This window comes from Opisthorchis viverrini (assembly GCF_000715545.1).
Source record: "Opisthorchis viverrini unplaced genomic scaffold opera_v5_88, whole genome shotgun sequence".
NCBI lineage: Eukaryota > Metazoa > Platyhelminthes > Trematoda > Opisthorchiida > Opisthorchiidae > Opisthorchis > Opisthorchis viverrini.
In genome coordinates, this window is record NW_008751745.1 from 993169 (window position 1) to 1016848 (window position 23680).

The 23680-nt window shown below is 42.6% G+C and overlaps 1 protein-coding gene across 1 annotated transcript in view; it reads left to right on the forward strand.

Moving 5' to 3' along the window:
* Positions 1-23680, forward strand: part of T265_05007 (hypothetical protein) — a gene marked incomplete at both ends in the record, with an annotated part of 50736 nt that overhangs the window by 19916 nt on the left and 7140 nt on the right. The window contains one exon of the mRNA XM_009169897.1: positions 17838-18068. Within this exon, the coding sequence (XP_009168161.1) occupies positions 17838-18068 (231 nt within the window). The remainder of the gene's footprint in view (positions 1-17837; positions 18069-23680) is intronic.

Genomic DNA, 23680 nt, shown 5'->3' on the forward strand with positions numbered 1-23680 from the left:
ACTGATGGTCAACAACATCGTCAAAAACCATCTTGTACGCAACGAGACCGAGTTCCACAACCGCACCATAAGACTGAGTAGATTACTGATTCGAATAAACTTTTATTTGAGCGTAAACTGATTTCACTTCTCCTCATTTGGGTCTTGGTAATTTTGCGTATGTTGCTGTATCAACACGAGGCCCAATCACTTCCCCAGTTTGCCCCTTATGTAGAATGGTAGAACCCAGGTAGCGAAACGCACTGACGCGTTCAATTTCGTCACGTCTATGTGGACATTCGCTTGCATGAAAAGAATTTAGTACCATTGGTATTGATCTTAAGTTGGACTGGTCTATCTGTTGGCTTATCTTTGCTGAATAAGACAATATCATCGGCGTATTCACGGTATGTAGCTGCTGGGTTGGATGACAGTGTTCCTCCATCATCCAATCACTTATGAAGCTAAATAAAATCGGTGATAAAGGACTTCATTTTTACACACGGGAGGCCTCCTTGCCGTGAACTTCAAGTCGAGCTCTTGTCAGCACGCAATAAGCTTTGGTAACAGTAATGTGTTTGACTGGTACACTACCAGCTAGGACGACATTCCATAAAAACTCACAACAGATAAGTCTAACGCAAAGGGAAGGTTGATAAAACAGACAATATTTTGCTGCGGCACTTTGGCTCAATGCTTCAGAAGTACGAGATATTAGGATCCAGATTCCTTCATGAGAAATGTCTTGGGTGTGTCGTATTCAAGCGTCTCGAAAGTCTTTCAAGGAATACAGAAGCAAAACTCTTAGCGACACTGTTTGCCCAATAATTTTCGCATACAAGCAAAGTCGAGGTGCCCCAGTCAGAAGGAGCAGACTCAGTTTCCAAAAATGTACCAAACGGGTCAATCAGCAGCACACTAGTGGTCAGCCAAGTAGCTCGTCATCACAGCAACTTGTACTACAAAAACCAAACGGACAGCGATAGAAATTTCAGGGTAAATCTCCGATAACTAGATTTCTACTACCACTTGTGCGAAAGAGCCAGGAGTATCGAGTTAAATACTAAACTGATCAACGTTGGTGTCAGTGAGCTCAGCGGTTGGAATGATGTCGATGTGATGTAAACATTGAACAATCCACCAAGATGGACATATGCTTGGCTGGTGCTGACCTATTAAACTTATCGCCACAGATTTCTGAACCAGTGAATAGTAATCGGCTTTCTGTCTAAACTTGGGCTGCAAAGGGTGTCCATCCAAGAAGTACAGTTTTACTCATAATCATCTATTTGTGAGACCAGGCACACTAGAAAACGAATTTTTCGAGTTGGTCGCACTTCGTCGCAAACATCGAATCTCTGGCTGCAGATTAACAATCGACAAGCAGGGTCCATACTGGAAGAGTGCTTCCTGGCAAATGTTCGCACGGCGCTAATTATTGTAAAAGTAACACATTCATTGCATTCCATTTGTCTTCATTTCCCTCCCTACCGAAGGTACCTTCGATTTGGTTGATGGATTCGCTATGTCAGATCGGTTTCAATATATCGGCCATAAGCCACGTACCATGGGCGTATTGATTCACGCTGCTACAGTCTTGATCACCTGAGAGTGGAAGAGTGTGAGAAATATAGCAAAGCCTTAGAGGCGATGGTGTGGTTGGTTAGTTGGGGAACTTGGCAACTGAGCGTTGAAGGGGATAGCGATTGGGCCATTTCTATCGGTGCCATTAACACTGGTGAGTTGAGTCCCGGGGGATCCATCCAGAAAGGCAGCAGTTGTCGATCCGATTTAGCTTCATTGCCAGGTCGTACACTATTCACCCCTCAGTCGCGTCAACTCGGCACAGGGCTGGGTGAAATGAGCTTCGCGGGGCAGGCGGTCTTCTGGCATGCGGAGTACATGCCCTAACCAGAGTAACCTATAAACCGTGCGTAATTTATCTATTGTTGGAGGGTATCTACTTCTTGAAACCATTTAGCGTATTGCTTTGTGGCCCCGCTATATGGAGTAGTATTGTTGGAAACAGCGTGAGTAAAATGATAACATCTTCAGACCGCTATGCGTAGGCCCACATGGAAATATTTTCGCCATCGAACTGTGACGAGCTTCATAAACATATCAATCTACCCGGATATCAACCTGATGTTAAGAGATAGATTTGTAGACCTAAATTACCCGGATGACACTCTTAGCCCGCAATACTCCTCAGTCCAGTTAGACTAGTTCCAACAAGCCAGCGACTTCTGTCCGACACTGAAAAGCGTTGCACCTTCTTTAGATGCAAATGTATACTAACAAACAGACGAGGCTCCATCTCACAAATGAATCCTGGTGGAAAAAACTTTGAATTAGCTTACAGGTTCATCTATCTATGAGACACTTTCAGTATCGGCGGAAACAAAGCTCGCGGAGCGTATAGCAACTCATACTACATTCGGCCCTGTTTATCCCAAAGGACCTGTGTACAAAACCTTTGTTAGTTCAGTTTTTTACAGAAGGAAGAGGGGCATTCACGGGCTAAAAGACATTTGATGCCTGTTCGTCTTCGGTCACCAGTGCAACCGAATAATTACCTGGAAAGTGGTGAGGTTTTCTCGCCAGGGTTTCGCTCAAAATGCCCTAGCTAAAATCGAGGTAGAATCTATTCTTGAGGGCAGGCTTATGTGGTTATGACATGATCGTTGGACGCCAGCATACCATCTGCTTCAACAAATACTTGTAGGGTCATGAATGATTGTAAAAAAAACGATTTCGAATCATAAGACGACAATGAGTTTGGACATGCTTGCCATTTAGTTGGCTTCACTTGGCGACCCCCACCGTCCTGAATAAGGCCCAAAAGATGCGAGGAATGTTTGAATAATTAAGACTGCTTCACCTTAGTAAAAGAGAGGAAAATTCATCGACTATAAGTGGATGAATTTATTGAGTAGCTAAGGGGAACCTAAACCAGGTGAGAATCCCTTTGTCGTGCCATACAATTCTGGTGCCATTTCTAGCAGGCCAGGTGTACTTTGGTGCAATATTTTGTTTTCGCTCGAACGTTGGATTCGCAATGGTCAAAACCTTGTCAACTCTCCTGTAGAACACTGGCTATTTTTGAGTGTTCATCGCCTAGGCAGTTTTCCTGCCTAAATCCCACTTTGGTAGCAGAACAAACCAGGACATGAAACTAAAAATATGCCAGATAATTCTGCAAATATACAAATCATTGTCAACCAAACTGTCAACACTCAACTAATGAGTATGAGTGTGTGCGTACCATGAGGCGGTCTCACTACAAAGTCATGTCTCTCTCAATCACCACTAGTTCTCGTCATCCTGACTGTACAGGTATTGGTTGCGGCTGTTCACAGGTTTCCAAAATTATCCAGAAAGTTTACTGTTCTTCCTAGAACGCCCCTTCCTCAAAACACATATCTGCCAGATGCGTCCGCTCCTCAGCGGACAACAGCTGCTAGTTATGGTTGTATGGTGTACGGACAATTAGTGGTTTTTAACATGCCGCACGTCGACGGCGCCTCTCTCTTTCTCATTGCCGATTTATTTTGACGACTGATCCCAAACGTTTCCAGACAATGCCATTCGCAGCTCGACACAGTGCATTCAGACCACTAGCAACTTTGGTGTGGTTGTTTTCGGGGGTGCGCATTCTAATCACTAGACAACAAGAAAACTGGCGCCATTGATGATGTCCAAAATTTGTCTCCCGCTGGTGTCACACGCGTGTATACACACACACATGGGCAATACCATCCCAACAGTGCCTGGTATGAGGCGAAAGTGATACTTGTCTTATTTCGCTGCCCATCCATGTCTAAGCCAAACACCACCTCCCTTCAACTTGCACGTTCGTGGTATCTCATGTGAATACGTCCTCCGGTGTATCACTAAAAAAACGGAGAGTGTGGTGACTGAATACCCTGTTGTTTGCTGCCTGTTTCACAAGCGAAGGCATGTTTCCGTTCTAGTTACACCAACTTTGGCATTTCCCAAGTACGGTTTGTGCTTTCATCTGTTTCAAGGAGCAGGCAAACCACGGATAGCTTCTTCGGTGATCGGGTAGACAGTGAACGTAATAGGACGGTTAACACGACCGACAAAGAATCCAGCGTTTGTCTACGCGTAACCCTGAGACAAGCGAAATGACATCTGGTTAGAATCCGAGATGACTTAGAACACAAAGTCCTACTCAGTGGCGACAGCGCATTATACCGACAGAAAGATGGTATCCCACTAGGATCCCCACCAGGTCCTACTCCTCCAGACTTTTTCAGAAGCAACCTCATGTCACGGTCACTAGGAACACTAATCCAACAATCCACATTCTATTGTCCTAACTTGGAAGCCACTTTTTAATTTGCAGAAAATAAACTCATAGGGCATTCCATAGTGGAGAGGTCAACTTAAACCAATCTTCCATTTGAAAGAGATTCATTTGGCATTCTGACATCTAGAAGGCTAAGAGACAGTATGAGTCCCACGTGTAAAGTTGCTAGTATAAACTTTAGTTTCAGTCACATCTCTCTCTATCTTAAGTTCCAACAGAAAGATGAGTCATCAAAGTGTACCTTTAGTTTTCGCATAGGAATGTGCCGTGCGAGGAGATGTTTGCCAGACAGAATACAATCCAAGCAACTTTTGGAAGTGGATTGACATATGGTACTAAGGATCTCCGACGGACTGAGCTAGTTTCCGCTGAATTTGATCGATTCGTTCCCCAAGAAAGCACTGCTTCCTGGTTTCCACTGAGAGTCAACTGCTTCAAAACTACAGACTCGTTTAAACTAACATCCTTTGTCACAATTTATCTAACACAGACACGGGATCTGATGCAATGTACCGTAGTAAAAGTCCTCCGACCAGGAGGAATCATGAAGTGACATACGAGGAAAGAAAAGGTTCTATTAGAGGACCAGTTAAACTCTGATACTAAGATTAAAAATCTGGAGAAGTTTTTCTCAAGGCTAGGAATTTTCTGAATCCATAAACTAGTGACGCTAGTGTCCAATGGGCAAACATTCCATGGTTCCAAGACATTTTAAGTATATAACCGTTCAACTCAGAGGGGAAACTAGCCACAATTGTAACAGGATGCTTGTTGCTTAGGCTAGATTCACAAATAATGAACTCAAAAGTTTGCTTGAGCTATATATTTGCTACTTGATAGTCACCCTCATCACAGCATGCCTTCCGGCATCGCCCATTGCAGCACTAACCCAACATTCGGTTGAAAACAACTCCGTCATTAGCTTCTGTTTCATATAGCTCAAAAACCAAGATAATTTGACTTCCATCTAAGTCCCTCTCGTACAGTCACTCACAATTTTCAGCCTGGTTGGCCTGGAACTTTGCGTCATATGACTTCTTTCTTTCCATTTTATGATGCAACATAACAAGACCTGTTCAAAACGCACTTACCAGTCAGGCGAGTTTGGTTGGTGCCTTGCTCGGTGTGACACGCAATAGACCCTAAAAACGGTTCACAGAGGCTTTTGAATACTTCATACAGATAACCGGATTGACAAAATGAGGTTTAAGGATTGCGCAACATGGGGGTTGGTACAAAAAAGACAGCTCCGACAAACATCCACGGAAGTGACGGTGAGATGAAGCAAACTGACGACGGCGGATGCCACCAAGGTTCGGCTAACGGGTGATTTAGGGACACCATGAGTGTGACAGATGAATCGAGAACAAGTGCTACCCCAAATTTGCCAGTACTTGTCTAGGGTTGAGCAGATTTGCACCTTAGGAAGAAGATAACTTTGGGCCAGTGATTAATAATTAAGTATTTCAAAAACATCATAAGTTTCTGGAACGAAAATAAATGAAGCGTAATAATGAATGTTAGTAAATCCAGACGTATGGAAACGTATGGAGCACTAAGATGATGGCGAAGAAAAATTGATACGTGAGAGAACAGGAGAGACTGGACGAGCTGTGATCAGCTTCGGTCAATGATGTGGGCAAGATGGTATTCAGGCTACTGATAACCAGATCATGTCTGTCACACAACTGAATATACTTTGAGATTTGGGAATGGCAGGACAAAGGACGGTGCACGAAAACGTGCAGAAGGTATGAAGGTCCATGAATTGTTTGAAAAAAATGTGGTGGCTTGGCAGATGATACCTCCGAAAAAATTGTTTCTGTCATCAAAGATTACGCACTCCGATTTTTCTTACAGCTTCTGGCAACCTCTGAAGCCATTGAGACGTTCTCCGTTCCAAATCAGACTCGCTAAAAGGAAATGCACTGACATCGCCGTTTCCACACCGGTTGTACGACAAACATAAGTATATTGGCAAAACAGGTCAAGGACGGTTTTCGCTATTACCTGAGCGCTCATCAGCGCATTTTGTAGTAGTGCTTTGTTTGTTTTTAGGTTATTTCAAACAAAATCTCCGCATCAGGTTGGCCTGTATTCGTGGACTGTGGATTTTTCTTGACCTGAACATCACAGTTTCCCGAATAGTTTGAGGGGAAATACCGCAGTCGGCCGACATGACGTGAGACATACTTTTTCGGTCAGGACTCGGTGTGCTTTTAAGTGTAACTAAATTGTAAATGTCAGTGCGGATAATATGAGGTGGCAATGTTTTACGTTCACTTAAAACTGAATATGGAAATAAACCAGTTTTGATAAGGTTTTGCATGCTGACTATTTTTCAGGTTACCTTCTGATGCTATCAGTTGGGGTCACGGACCAACTGGGGACAAGGTCCGGGTTTTCGGAATGATCCCTTTGTTATCCAAAAGCAGTGTTTCAAAGACCATATCATGAAAAACTTCCTTACAGGGTTGTCCATGTGATGTAATCTCATTTTTCATGCGAAAGCAGCTTTTTGTACGAATACCAGCGGAGTTCAGTGGCCGGTTTTTTGATGAAGACGAAGACGTTTAGAGTGATTCCAAGGAGAAGATATTAAGACTAGAAGAATACTCATGTTCCTTCGGTGCTACCTCTTTTGGAGCTTAAACCAAATCATGGCCGATGAGATGCCTCATAATGAACTCTCCAATGGAAAGTTTTTTGCAGGATCATTATATTTACCGCACGTGTAGATAAGCCGCGAGGTAAAAAAAGAATTCATGAATTGTCCCGACACTCGTTAATCGTCATGTCAGTTCAACAATAAAATAGGATATGGACCCAATAAATCACTCACTGTACCTCAAACTCGTACGACTGTGAGATCTGATTTCTTATGGCTTGGTTGAACGCATCCTTAGGAACCCATCGCACCCATGCTTTGGTTGAAACTATTGGCAATAAAATATCGTTTTTTTGCCGTCCCAAACACCTCGGTGAGGCCTGCCCTGTGCGCCTAGCACCAACACCTAGAAGCCCGTGGAAATCTCTGCTCAGATAGCTACTATTCCTCTGCATAAACTCATTGTTGCATCAAGCAACTATGTTCTTGACCGGTAAATAACTAAGCCAACAATTGCATGCATGGTTAATTTCTTGATAAGAGTGATACTGCTGCCTGTTTGTTGACAACATGTCTAAAACACAATAGAATCCACCCTGGACAAATCGCATCCATGACTTATCCTGAAGGCAAAATACGTCCAAATTTTAGGAACTATAGGTTCTGCTGGAAGACGATAGCGAGGGTAATTTAAACCATGATGAGAAAGATCTAGTTTTTCCTACCTGAGTCTCAGAGATGCTTGAGATAAATAATTCAAAATAAATTTGAAGGCCCGGTGAATCAAGTGTACTGGATTATCGTAATCGGACTTGATTACAACCAACAAAACTAGCAAATGAGTTTGGTGAACAAGAATTCTGCTTGTACACGTAGACAGTAGCATCACTTAAGCTCAATTGATTCTCAGAGGGTAACCATCTAGGAGCAAACAATCTCGACCCAGGTACATTTCGTGTTCGAGATCCTTTGTGGATGATATTATCTCAGTCTGGCTTCTAGGACGCAGTCATCTAATGGGGTACACAAGAGGGGACACAAGTAGCCATCCTTAGGTTGAACTACTGATAGCTTAATAACCAATGGTGATTCTGTGCTCTGGTAGAAGATACTTGATCAGCTTTTCAGTGATATACGACGTATGTATATCGATGCATTTTCCTGTTAGACGTGCATTGTTTTTCGTGCCTGATTTGGCTAACAGAGCTTTTTTATATTTCGAGTGTTAAAGATATATCGTTTGAATTGAGTCAGTGTATGATGAGAATATGGCTGCCCTAAAGTGTTCCAGATCTTCACTCAAATGCCATTTCAATGGAACTTTTGTCCTTCAAGTGGAATCAATACCTGCCAAAAAACGGAGAATCACTGTGCAGTGCTTTGAGAAACACCAATAGGGCGCACCTTCTGGAACTCGGATTCGAATCTGCGACCTTTCGACAAGTGGTTGAGGAATGTAGTGTTCGGGCACGAGTGGCTGATCAATAGCGTGGATCACTCGCACCCACATGGTAGTTCCGTGTTGTTTCATATGAAGGTGACTATCTCATCAACACCGACAGCGATGTTGAAATCTGCGTACAAGTTGCAGTAGAATTCGGACGATAAGCACTAATTTCCACAGTAATTATTAAGTAGAAAACCGCTATTCTCTTCTCAATAAACATTGAAAATATCAAACGAAGCTGTTCAAACGAGTTAATAACGACTGAGTTGGAACCGTGACCTTCAGGACAAGAAATTCGGCATAGTTCAGGAAGACCAAGTGCGTTAACATGGCGGTGGGATTGGCGACGCCACTTGACTGCCGCTTTGACCAGATGGCAAACGACATATTATCATGTTCCTACCCTTCAAACCTTCGACATAACAACGTTAATGGGCAGAGGCTTAGGAGACAGATATTTGGGAATGTGTTCCTCTCATAGCCCCGCTCATCGTCAGCATCATCATCGTTTGCTTAGTAAGTGGTAAGCAAACGTCCCACTGTCCTCTGACAAATTGTGTAGTGCGTAATAGGGTCCACGTGTTTTTGGTGTCTTGTTACAACGTTGCGGTATGGGGCATCTGGCACAGTCGGTGATCGTCAAAAGCACAAGGGAGACGAAACATGGCAGTCGAAGCAAGAACGGGAGGCAGGTTGCTTTCCTTGTGCGTGTGGGTGAGCGTCCGATGCCACGCCTGCGCCTGTTAGCTCGTATGTCGGTATGCATACACTATGGCTGCAGGACTGAAAATATTCAGCTTCTCTCAGCGAGCTCCGGCATATGATTAAGGTGTAGTCGGAATGACTCCCCCCATGACAAGGGACATGCAAGATGCGATCCCATGAAATTTAACTCCGGATTACATGAACTCCAGGTGGAGATTTGATTGTGGTGCTGGAGCTCTTGCCACAAACTTTATTTTGAGGGGATAGTACAACTTTGATCCCGCCTTTCTCTCTGCATCTGTCGAGTTGAATCCCGGAAAACCTAAAACATCGAAATCGGTTGTTCGAAGAGACGCTCAAGTCAGTGTGAATCCTACTCTTTAGATAGGATTTGTACCCGGTTGATAGACGTATCTCACTCTGATAGTTTGATACGAATGATTCCCGTCTGATGATTCCCAAGATCGACTGGTGGCTATTTATCCAGTAAATTTAACCTCGCATAGAAACTACATCATGCTTAAGTAGGAAGGAGTTGAATCCACTTTATCTGTTTGTGTGTTGCATTAATCAAGGAAGATCCAAACACAAACATTAAAATGTCTGACACGCAAACCATCAAATATGAGTAGTACTCTGAAACAGTGGAATGCTAAGCAAGTCAAACAAGTCCTTTAATAATAGTTTTATCAGAGGCTGCGGTCACCATCGAGTCACGTGATAGTAATTAAGTTTTTTTGAAATGACAATGACGTCATATTTACCCTAACTACCATTCAGCAGCTCTCAAGTGAAGAGTTTCGACTACTGTCAGGGAGGGACTTTCTAGATACACGTCGTAGGTACTGCTGATGATTCTCACTGAGGATGAACTATCTTCACCGTGTTATTATTGGAGGTATACCCGAACTGGCCTTGCTGAATCAACTTAGTTCATTCCCAATTCAACCAGAATACCGCTGCGCAAATTGGTTTTCTGAAAATCAGAGAAATGTTAGGAAACTGACTGTTATCACCTCGCCATTCTCAAATAACGAAGGAAAACGGCATGAGCTTACAAAGAAAAGCCAACTAAAAAAGTTCAAGTTAGCACAACTCGCATCCAGGCATTTGACGTTGTCAGTTGGTAAGCGGTCAATATAACCAAACATGTTGATTTGGTACACTCTAGCAGATCAATAAACCGTGTCTCTGGTTTGCACTGATTTGAATACTCCTGTTGTGGATATTCATTTGAGAAAGTCCTTTTGTGACGTTTGGATATGTTACTTCAAAACATTATTGTACTTTTGCCCAAACCAATTTTTTGGCCCTTCAAAGTGAGGAAAAAATTAGAGTATTGTCGTTCACCTTGGCAAGGTGGGACTAAATTAGGACCTTGTTCCCATTCAGCTTAGCATCTGTAAAGTAGATCATTTATACACTCCCATTTATACGGTTTATTATATGTCGTTCGCGGGATTCAACTTGGTTTAGTTTGAGCTTGATACCAGCATTGCCCAGTGATGTGCGTTTTGTTGAGGAAAACGCAGATCATGTGCTTTAATTTTCTGCCTGTTTACTGTAATCTGTTTTTTGGTTAATCATCCTTTCTGAAGCCGTCATCCTAATCGGGTTTACTGCGCTCCTATTCGAACAGGATCTGTCAGGTGTGTGTACAATGAGGCACAAAGTGTGATATCCTCAAAATCACCAAGGTACCCATAGCATTGTATGTATCTAAGTGTATGCGTCAGTTGCGCTTCAGTAATCATGCTCAATCTAAGTTTACATCATTCTTTGGCCCTTTCTACTCATAGAAAAGGAAACAGTGCAACCTATGTTTTCTGCGCCCGAGACTAGACACCCAGATTTGAACAGTATGAGGCGCTTATTTCCCATCGGTATTTTGGACAAAGGAAATCGGTAGACTCATATCTATCAGACTGGATTGCCAATACCAAATTACCAATGACCGGAAGATATATTATAGTGTTGATTGACAGGTAATTACAAAACTTATGACATTCTCAGGGAGTATGATATCGAATTCCTCCTGGAACCGCAAGGATGGATATAATCGATTGCTGAGTTCTCGGCAAACCTCTGTGGGTTTTACTGGATCAGTATACTGGTAAAAACTGAGGTCAAGTCAAACTGGTTGCCTGTGGTCAAAGATATTTACCTACCGATGGCTGTGACATGATCAGCAAATATATCCAGCTTTGGACCACTTTCCTACGTTGAACCAAGAATGGTGTCTCTTCGTTCGAGCATTGAAACACCATGTAACCTGCGCCCCGATTGCACGTGAATTGATATGCAGTGTTGAACCCGCCCCCATTGGGTTTATCTCTCTTAACTGAAGGTAGCGGTTACCCTTGATTCTGAGAGAAAATTTGGAGCATGTTCGTACGTGTTCATACGTAACGCGTCCATTAAATGTAGTTTTTAGAAGAAACCTACATGGTTAGTTCAAAGTATACGTCGCTTTGGTTTGAAACCTGTGAAGCTGAAGCAAAAAGCTCCCCGAACTTTGTTCTCAAATGTATCTCAAACGACCTAGAACTTGTCGTAGACGTTGGCAAGAAACGGCTATCCTGCACGGTTCACCAAACGGCACGTCGGACCGAAGATGACTCCTGTTAGTAAACAGCATCCAGCAGTCAGTTTGTATAGGTTTTCCCTTCAAACCGTATTGCAAAGCCGCTAATACGAACAACTATTCAGCCTCGGCATTGAAGAAGACAACGCAGGTTGCAGAATTCTAGGTTTTCGGTCAGTCTCAAGGGATTGTCGCTGCTTTCAGTCAAAGGAGATACACCCAATTGGGCAAAGTTTGACCGCGTTTAGCAGTTCACATCTAACGGTAACAAAATTTACCGAGGCCGAACCTACAGGACTCTCAATTTACGAATGAGAAAACACGTCCTTGTCTGGGTTCGAATTCGGATAGCTGTCCAAAACACAATACATGTGCCTGGTCGTCAATCACCACAGCAGCCAACAGGCAGACACATTTTAGCTACATGTCACTGAGCTGGTCTGAGCTTAGTTTTTACCAGCAACAGAACTCATGTGTTGTGAAGTTCGCTGAGACCACAGCAGTCAGTCGGTTAAATCCATCCTTGAGTATCAAGAAGGAAGTGCATGTGACAACCAGACTACCCGGGGTATTCCATGAGTTTTGCAACTAGTCACCTTTATCACGAGAATGCTGTCTCCCTGTCGTAGAGACGCCATAAAATTGATAATCTGGTACTGACGCATCAGTATCTGCACTAACCAGTTTCCTTCTAGTTGCGCGATGATTTTAAAAGTGTGGTGAGCTCATTCGGCTACTTCCATACTTTGTTCAGGGGAACCGGCATGTCCTTAAAGTTAAACACTGTTCTGCACTGACAATCATAACGAATTCATTCAAAACACACACTGGCAATCATAACGAACTCATTCAAAACACACCCAAGTAGCCAAATCCACGCATGAAACCAAGATAATCATGGAAACCAAACACTTATTTTCATACAGGAAACTACTCACATGGTTGCTGAAAACTCTTCGACAGCTCACGACCGGTTTCTCCCTTCTTGGGGCTCATCAGGTAGGCGCAGTCCCCGAGTTTCCGTCAACCTTATGTTCTACTTGAACCTAAATTGGACTGTTTTCGAGAACTACACTCATTTGGCAATCAGTTTGGTTTTTGTGCAGCCACCATATAACTTCCAGTCTGTCTATGCTTATGGCTGATCGAAAAGCTCCCACCAGCAGCGAGACATAGGAACGAGATAAGGGCGAGTACGACAGGTGTCTAAAAAGACACAGCCAGTGTTGTGGTGGTTCCCGAGTATTCAGGCAGAATATGGAAGCCCTTCATCCGCACAGCTCCACTCACTTGCCATGAAACGGATCGTTGGCTGTAACAAATCTGGTTTGAATTACGAATTGGTAAAAGTATCACAAAGCATTATAAGTTGATATGCATGACTGCTGACCCATTGTTCCAGGCGTGAGCTAACTCGATTAAATTTGCCCTAATGGACCTGTGGGTAAAGGATATCCTTCGTTAGTGTTTAGTACCACACTTCACTACACAAACACTGCGAGATGAATATCTATTCCACGTGCGCTGTCAGGTCCTGATTCGTCTTACTGTTTCACAGACTTATGCGTGGTGCTTGCTGTGGCTTAGCAATTTCCCCATTAAAGTTGCTTTAGGTGCCTGATCCGCACTTTCAGTTGGAAGCAGGTAGCTGATGAAATGTGGTAGTAAGCCGCTCTGCGGGCACAAATCTTACAGTAAAACTCATGTGTATTCTACTGCCTTGGATTCTACGGAATGCTGGTGGCTCGGGTCGTGTGGATAACCGCTAGTCTGTTTGCCACGGTTCTTGCAATCATTTTGTCCAGAGTTGTAGCGATTTCATTAGTTAGTGGCGGGAAATATGTGTGTCACTAACCAAACGTTCTTAAACAAACTAACCAGCCATATTGATCTTGTTTTATCTTGTGCGCATTTCTAATTCTGTTTTCGGCCTTGTCTATCCGAGGTTTTGGGTACAACGTCTTGTAAAGCGTTTATTTCCAGAATCTTAGGCTTCCTGCCTCATTTTGTGAAAAATTTCTCACTGAAATATCAACTAATGTGGAAGAACGCAGTGGAGGAAAGTTACACACTGTGCTGCCTGCTATCCACATCGGTTACGTTCAGTTAGACTTCATCTCCGAACACCGCCGCCACGGCAAAGTGTCCACGCTACGGACCCGAAATACTTGAGGCTCGAGATTTGAAAATGACAAGTGTCTGTTGGGAAAAGCTTGATCATACTACTTAAATTTCACTAACTCAAACAGCATTTTCACGGTCTATTTTCCTCGTATTGTTCCTGAGTGGCCTTCATTTAAATTCAGACAACAGAACATTTGTTGGTAACATTCACTTCTTGAAGAAAATGTCGATTAGCACACATTCGGTACGCACATTAAGTAAACTAACACTTAGAATGTTAAACTGACTTCTCAAAGGGCGTTTGAATTCTTATCGACTTCCATTTGTGACCCCATGTTTCTGTTAGCATCTGAAAAAGTATGGTGAAGTCGATTTGTCAAATGCTTAGGGCGAAATAACTTAAACGCTTTGGAGGAATTCTCATCAGCTGTATAAATTTGCAATCTGAAGGCGCGTGACTGACAACAACTCTGGATGGATGAATGCCCAGTAACTCATGCCAATACTGCGAAACTGGCATAATACCACTTGATCAGAGAAGATGACTTAGGATACGGACAAAGTACAAAATACCAAATTTTATCTGTACAATGTACGCATTATTCGGTTTCAACAAACAAGTGAACATATACAACTAAGTGGACTCAGAAAACATACCTTAGATGGGGTCATAGAGATTCAAATGGAAAATTTAGCTCTTGAGTGGAAGATAAACCAGCTATACAGAAATTCTTGGCTTTTTAGTGTAGGTTGATTTCGTCTGCAAGATGAAACGTCGATTAGGACTTCATAATCCTTCTCAGTACCTACAAATTATAAGTAGTCTGCCGAAGAAGAAAGCAGCCTTTATAAGAAGTCTGCTCGAAAGACTAGTTGGCAATGAAACACGTGACATCAACTGCATAACTGAAATATAGGCAACACCATATCCTGTCACGCTGTTGATCCGCCCCTTTTGGCAAAACAGCTAACCGGAAGGTTGCATAAATCTCCGAGTGATGTGAACTACCAATCCGGACATTGTGGTCCGTGAACATTTTCTGCCTCAGATGTTTGCACTTGGTAGTTCTCTGGACCCGGATGAATGAGACTGGATGCACGCAGGGTTAGGGGTCGGGAATGTCCAAGCTCTCAGATCGACCGACGGTAATCGATATGATAACACAAGTAAAAAACCAAGCCTGGTTGATCAGTCGACCGGGAGTTCCACGATCTCATATGGACTGAACTTTGGTGCGTAGGAATTTGCAGGATAAGCAATTAAAGCAGAAACAAAATGGTTCCTGTGAGGAAATTCCGGGAGTATTCGTCAGTACAAACAAAGAAAAACGCTTAAATGGTTTGCACCATTAAGGGACATTTCGCCATTTCCTTGAATCACCGCCATACTCACTTGGCTCAGTTGTTAACTTTAATTGCACAATTGTTCAAACGGGTAGACGTGGATTCATTTTTACGCGTCCTATAAGTGCGAGATAAAACTGCCTAGTTGCGTGAAATGTTATATCATCTGAGGAAACCATTGTTCTTCCTCTCTGGATAGAATTATCTTTTAACAACATGTGTTTATTTGACAAAATATCGACTTCAGATTTTGTACTGTGACCTCCGTGGTCTGACATCTTTTTGGACAGCTTTCTATTGACGCTGTTCTTCAAACGGATCGAGACTGGAGGACTGAGACGCTCAGAATCGTTCCCAACGAGGTCAAACAACCGTAAAGTTCCCTCCGGTTTCGTAACGAATGCTGACTTTAATTGACATCGACTTCAGCTGCCCTGTGACGCAGACACAACCCATAGCTAAAAGTAAAATGCAGTGAATACTCCATATTTGTTGTTGTCCGTCGGGCAGTCTGAGTCTGTCGTTTATGCAATCCAGTTGAGTCTGGTTAGCAGCAAATTAGTTTGCAGATGAGTGTATAGTTTCCTCAACGAACAATCTGATGTTGAATTTGGTAGTAAGGTGAAAAATAGTTTGGGAACATGCCTATCTGATGAGCTCCAAATGGCGTTGGAAGATGGTAGGGCTTAGTGGGTGGATCTTTACTCGAGTTGGCTGACTGTAACGAAGCCCACATTAGCATTTCTGTTAACCAGTATCACAAACACTGCGTCTAAGTTGTGTCGTGCCTAGCACAAACTCTGGGAGAATTAGTTATTACACAACCCGTTCATTCCGATTTCATCCCCTTCGGGCGATGAAGGGAGTACTGGTTCACTTGAATGCATACAAACACCACATGAACCCCGCGGACGGCATATTGTCTGTTTTGACGAATAAGATGAATTCTACTTCCTCCATAGCAAATACACAGATATGTGAACCTAACATCTACATTGTTTATATTGTGATTCTTCTAGGAGGGTTACTTTTCAACACCGCTTATTTGTTCTAAGGAACGCCATTTCTCATGCTTCACTTTTTAAGCCAAGCCACTCGACATGACCGTGAAATGTTTTCTAGGCTACTGATAAAGGCAAACGAACCCTGATTACAATAAATCCAGAGTGTACACTAAACGGTGACCATTACTTGCGAATAAGACTGTTTATATGTGGAATTAGTAGATCTTTCTCCAAACCTTATTGAAACCAGCCTTGTACCGAAACAGAACGATTTGTTCATCAATCAACTAAATGATATCAGCTCAGTTTTCAAGGCAGTCAATGCAGTCACATCGTGAAAAGAGTTACTACGGTGGATACTAGTGATGAGGCATGCGAGTTGTGTTCACTCGTAAATCCGCTACGCGTCTCTTGAAAAGTGGGATCTATTACGGATTTTGTGGAATCGCTTTGTGGCATCTGAGTATCAGTCAATGAATATCAAGGAAAGTTCAGAAAGACGCGTTCAAGGAAAAGATGGATATTCAGTTTTGTAAACAAGATGCTTATGAGAGCTTTGTTCTTCTGTCTAATAGTCTTTAACTGTTCACTTGACGTTTCTCTAATAAACAACTCCGCAGAGAAGATCTTCCTTTTACCCAGTCGCAAGCCAAAGTAGCCTGGTTTTGTATCTATTTTTCTGCAAGTTTACCAGCTAGTAGGTTTGCACACGCACAAAAGTTGAATCCGAAATTCGGTTGCAGTTTCTACAAAGTCAATAACTGGTTAGACAGTAAGTCTCTCACAGACCAACTTCACTCTTCTAGCCCTTCCTTTCTCCGACGTTTTCACTAAAAACACGTCGAACAAAAAACCTCACCACAAATTTTTTGGAACCCTTCAACGCGTCTACCACCATGAAGAGTCAGTATACGCAAGCGTTCCCTGTTTTATTTTCACAAGCACCCCGAAAATAAACTAAGCGACTGAATTTACCATGATCTTCTCTTGTCGCATACCGGAATCACGTTTGAACCGCACTGCACATAAACACAACAATTCAGGATGATAAACAAACCAGGTGCAACTTTACGTGATCGTTCAGTAAACTTTTGAGTCCGCTGTGTGTGAAACAAGAAAAAAACCCTGACCCCTCCCTTACGAGTGCTACAACCAAGCCTGAATGGATTTGATCATTATCGGCTGTGCACCCGTGTGTGCATAACCCAAGCACCTGGACCCCGTTACGGTCATTCACTCCTCCGCTAATGTTACCTGCCCTGGGTCACGCAGTTTTCACATATCATACATTGAAATCTTCGGAAACGCTCTTCTGAATAAACCGAACGTTCGGAACAAATGTATGCTCTCAAGGTGGGATTTTGTCGACAGGGGGTAGTGGTTCATATCTCCCACCCCAGTTTGCAAGGGAGTCGACAAATAACAGCTGGAGAGTAGCAACCCCTTCGTTTTCAGTTTGCGTTCTACTCGAGAAGCCATGCGTCTGATTCGAAAGAAAATGATGGAAAGTGGGGTGTGTAGTGAAACAGAAACTCTCACTCGGGTCAACAATCTGTCATTAGGAATCCGCTTTTCCGGCAGCTTAGAGGTTTCACTTAATGTACTGCTTGGTGGAGTCCTTCAGTCGACACCGAAAATTGTGTAAAAAATGTCGGTAGAACAATAAAAAAGTTTGGATTAACTGTTTTAACCTCCTTAGAACATCTCAGGCAAATCCTCATTCGGCCTGGAGAACTCCTGATTTTCTACTCGAGATTCTATCTTATAAAGTTACAATCTCAGAAGAATATCCATTAAGTAAACTAAACTTATGGCCCAAAAGCATGACGTCTGAACATTGGCATAACGGCTACGAAATCGAATCTAATGAACAAAGGGTTAAATGTACTTTTATGGTCTATGGTAGAAAGCTCAGTGGTGATTGTAGCGGTGTTGAACAGGTGAGTCTAGCGATCTGCTGAACTCATGGTCTGAATTTCGATACCAGTTGACTCCAGTTTTTTTGGTAATGTTGTGGAATGTAGGTAACTTTGGTGCGCTGCTTCGCTGTTGGTCCGTTGACCGAGCTTGGCAGTCGGATTGCAAACGTTTCCTCACCAGTCGAGGTGACATCGTTAGTGCGGGGTAGAGTTTGGTTGGCTGGGAATATAGAAAGTTGAACTGGCAAATGGTCTGTGTATATCTGTCACAAACATTGGTTTTTATTCCTGGGCGCGATCACTGTAGTCTTTTGGTTGCTCACCTCAATTCCATCATCTATTGGTCAAGCTAGTTTCAGTACTGCATTTGGCTAACGGTAGCATTTAACCTAACTAAAGAAAAACCATTAGATGGACAAAATTACAACTCGGCTGTTGGAATTTCGGGCTATCGGGACTTCTTTCCTAGTCATCCGATTACTAGTTGGAATGATCCCATCCCATTTCCCATCATCAAACCACTGAAAAATATTCTTCTGGACCCATTAGACCCTAATTAATGGAGAAATGAAGAAAACGGCGTGATCACAGCTTACAAATAGTTCTTTACAAACGAACACTGGTTCGAATCAATCACAAAAATTAACATTGAGTCTGCTATACCTTAGTGAGCGCTAAAAGCTAGGAACAGAGGTGAAATAACCGACTTTTTATCCATATATTTTGGGGATTATTGTGGTTGGATGTAAATCTCCCCTGTTCAGTGCCTAACTCTGAGCCCTAGTCCCAGCTGAATGGCACTTTTACCCGCCGCTACTTTGTATGACCTTCTGGGTCGACAGTCCGAATCGCCAACAATGCTATGGGCCGGCCAGATATTAGTCGGGATCTGTACAGGTCGGCCCATGGACTGACTGACCAAGGTGCATCCACTGATTACGAACTGTTAAAGTCATACTGACCTCCGTCTGTCACGTGACCTATATACACCCACACCACTAACACATCTTAGCGCGAGATAACAGAGAAGTCTTGAAACATAAACAGTGTTCGTGTCACGATTGCTAGAACGCTACGAGTTAGGATTAAAAAGTAGGCATCAAGGGCGCAATCCTCACAGAGTTTTGAAGCATTTGAAAGCAAATCTCCATAATTCGGTGTCTATCTTAGTCTGTCTCCGTAACCTAGTTGGAGCTAAGTGACTATCATTGGCGAGGGAGTATAATTATTCCATAAGAATTCCAACTGAACGAAGACGAAAGGAGATGTTGATTTTGATTGGATCCCTAGCTAAGCCCTCATTGAGTCATTTTTGCTATTCTCATAGACACTCATTAAAAATTCTAAATGCCACATGGCCTATTTTCTTCAACTGAATCGGCTTGAACGAGTTGGCATCTCTGTATTGAGATGGTAGAAGGCTTCAGTCAAACAACAGAGTCTTTCCCGTTTCAAGGAATCCCCTTTAAGTTTGTGGCGTCCCAACTTCCAAAGCGGTACAATCACATTCTGTATAATTTAGAATTTTGACGACTAGTTTCTACGACGTGCGAAAACAACCCTAACAGTGGATTGCCCAGTCCGAAGTATTTATGGGCTTTGATCTACACACACCTGAAGATTTGGGGCGATTTTCAATAGTTTTCATGTGAGAATGATGCTGGAAATAGCTGCGGTGATACATGCATTTCCGTTGTCCCCTGGAGTCGTATATTTCGTTGTGGGTAGTTGGAATGCGGAATATTTGGTCTGATTAAAACATCAATCCAGAAGAAAACCAAATTATTCCACTTCCATTACCGTCAACCTTCGAAAGCTTCCTGATTCCGTTTGCACACACGGATTCAAGCACAAAGCTCCATGGAAATTTGATTTGTTTTACTTTGACTAGTAAACCATCTTTTGTCACGAACGGGGAGAAGTTGGAATCACTAGACAGTTTAAAATTCATGCCAAAACTTTTTTCCGGTTACAATAACCACAGAAGCATGTTCTTTTGATGTACACTGTCCACAGTCACCGAGAACAAGGTGCAAAGATGATATGATAAGACACAAAGTGCTTGCATAGCTGACGGCAATCAGTCGTGATATCCTACAGAATGCTATCAATTTCTATCCTCTTTGTAGGCGGGATCATGGTAAAAGAGGGGTGAGATTGTGCTTTGTGTAATTTAATCACCATGGTAACATGACCTCATGGCTGAAATGATCACATTCAGAAAGAATTGAAAACAGATGTCTAGAGGCTTTTAAAACAATGTATGGATCACGACGCTGTTAGAAGTCTACGATGACCTTGGTTTGCTTTATTTGGTTACTGGTGTCAGAATCGTAGTGCTCACTGTCTTGTTTTTCGGGCATTATGGTAGCTTTCACGGTGCATCGCTTGGTCGTAGCATTTAAGACTACAGGCAACAGTTCTCCTTTATTTCTTCGACTATTTATAGTAGTGATACTCAACATTGCTTTCCCTATTTATTCCTCTAGACGAACAGTCACAGACCACCGTCCCTTCCCGAAATGAGATTACTAAAACTGGATGTCGCTTGTGGCGAAGAGGATTCATCTGCAACTTGATTGGGAATTAATAGGCAACTCAAGTGAGTCCAAAATGAGTTTCGAATTTATAAAGTTGTCTACTAAATTTCATAAAGGACGGACTTCTTCTGCTTCAGTTTGTACGACATTCGAGATGTGAAAGCATGACTTCTTGACCATAAATTTGCCCACAACCCTTCGACAGCTCAATGCATATTTCAGCCCAATTAAGTCTCATCAGGTGGGAGACTATGCATCCCTGATGAGCTCCAAGAAGGGAAAAACCGGTTGTGGGCTGAGGAAAAGTTTTCAACAACATTATGAATGGTGTATTACAGATGTCTTGTTATTTAAACAGCGTAAAACGTAATTTCAGTCGATACCTCAGAGTCTCACTACTAAACGATTGGATCCTTCTCGGTTAGGATGCACTAATGTGTGGAGATAAAGCGTCTTCGGCGATTAGAATGTATATATGACTATGCAGAGCGCTCACAAGTTTACTTGATTGGGAATTAATAGGCAACTCAAGTGAGTCCAAAATGAGTTTCGAATTTATAAAGTTGTCTACTAAATTTGCTGCATAAAGGACTTCTTCTGCTTCAGTTTGTACGACATTCGAGATGTGAAAGCATGACTTCTTGACCATAAATTTGCCCACAACCCTTCGACAGCTCAATGCATATTTCAGCCCAATTAAGTCTCATCAGGTGGGAGACTATGCATCCCTGATGAGCTCCAAGAAGGGAAAAACCGGTTGTGGGCTGAGGAAAAGTTTTCAACAACATTATGAATGGTGTATTACAGATGTCTTGTTATTTAAACAGCGTAAAACGTAATTTCAGTCGATACCTCAGAGTCTCACTACTAAACGATTGGATCCTTCTCGGTTAGGATGCACTAATGTGTGGAGATAAAGCGTCTTCGGCGATTAGAATGTATATATGACTATGCAGAGCGCTCACAAGTTTTGACGCAATGTCCTTTCGGAATCGCTATTTATACTGGTTTAGTTGAGCACAAAACAACTTTAAGTTTATAAGTGCTATTTGTGTCAGCAATAATCTCTATTGGAATGGAATAGTTTTTTTTCCAATTTCGCTTTCGCCGCCAAACTGAGACTGCAAAAAAGGTTGTTGGGCAGACAATTTACCAAATTGATTAAGTCTCGTGCTGTTCATGAACAGAATACCGTACAGTAAAAAAATGTATAAACTTTCCACAAATAATACTCATTTGCCTAGTCACACAAGAGACGAGCTTATTGGTTCATGCATGAGTGAGTGGTGAACTGAGCAACTCAACCGGTTTACTGCCTGCGAGGCAATCAAGTGGTCTGGTGCCCTGAAATTCCCACAATTAAGCGTGATCGGAGAATGAATCAAGCTGGTCCTTAGCAAACTTTATCCGACTGAACGATTCCACCAAGACGCAGAACTGCTGATTGAACGCATCGCTCCGTGTTGAAGCAGGTGAAACAAGTAAATATACACGTTCTTTGGCTTGTTCAATTAACGGTCAGTTGATTAGGAGTAGCCAAACTATCATTCTTGACCAGCCACATCCTCTACCAGTTCAACCACAAATTTTGAGTGGCACGTGCACCTGCGATAAGCATTAAAATTAAAAACACCATCCGCCTACTTGTAGCTCAAGCGAATCCAGAAGCCACAAGGTTGAATGGACGATTAAGCAAGGGAGCATGAATTTTCTAAGCAGACAAATCCTCATTCAAGTGATTTTTTTTCGGAAAAATTTTTGTTACGTGCCACTCCCTCCCATTGATAAAAGCCTCATGATTAGGAGAATTCTGCGAACGCTGGAAGTGAAAACGGCCAGATTGAATTTCCGCATCATTTCCTTATCCAATGACATTTACAACAGTCTGTCTGTCAGAGTTGGGCCGAGGTGGAGAACCGCGGACCAGCAGACCTATTAGAGGGTGGGAAGGATGTACCTCAGCTTGCGGAAAGTCTGAAGGGACATGACAAATAGGGACGCCATACTTGGATAGGTACAAGGGATACGATGTCATGGAGTCTGTTTTGTTTGTTTGTGGAAGTCTAGAAAAGTAAAATTCAGTCCCTAGTAGGGTAGTGTAGACAGAACTAGTTTTTCGGTGTGGAATTTGTTTGAATACAAGGACGATAAATGGCTTAAGTCGGCCAACACCATGGATAAATAATGCTAGCACAAAAGACGATATGCATTACCCGTCTAGCTGAAATGGGAATGGGAGATAGTATGTTTGCTGGATGTGAGAACTGTGGTAGTTAAACCACTGTTAATTATATGACGTAATTATCTATGCTTCTCTATTCACCAAACTAATCCATTATCTTCTGGTGACTGCTCAAGTTTCAATTTTATTTTTATATTTTTGTATTTTATACAAAGTTGATTCAGTATTAGCTGTTTTTCTGTAATAACTGTTTTCAAGACTTGATTTATTCGCATTCATTTCTGGATCTGTTTTTGAACATTTTGTCCCCCTCTTAACTGCACAGCATTTGTTCGATTGCACACTGTCCCTCCTGTGCCATCCTGTGTTGCTGACTGCCCAAGGTTCAGTCTAGCCGTAAGCTTTCCTTTAATTCTGCTCAGTATTTACCGTTAATTTCTTATGGAACCACGGTCCACCTAGCTATACTGTCTGCCCACGTCTAATTCGATATGATGCTTGCTGTCCGATTGCGACCAATGAACAAACACAGGTGAAGTTCGTAGAATTCGGTTTCTCCGCAATTATAACTGGCCGTCAGCCGCTGAATTAGACCATATGTTACCTGTCAGATGGGACACCTAGATCGTGCGTTTAGGCAAATTAACCAAATCCTTTTTCCTAGAGGAAACTACTCACAAGCTTCCCCACGACCGGTTTCGCCCTTCTTGGTGCTCATCAGGTAGGCGCAGTCCCCGAGCTTCCGTCAACCTTATCTTCTACTTGAACCCAAATTGGACTGTTTTCGAGAAATGCACTCATTTGCAAATCAATTTGGTTTTCACGAGAGACTCATCTGAATCTCTCGTTTATGATGACCAACTCCTTGCTTTGAGGTCACGGCCTTAGCACAGGTTCGTGCAACCGCTCTG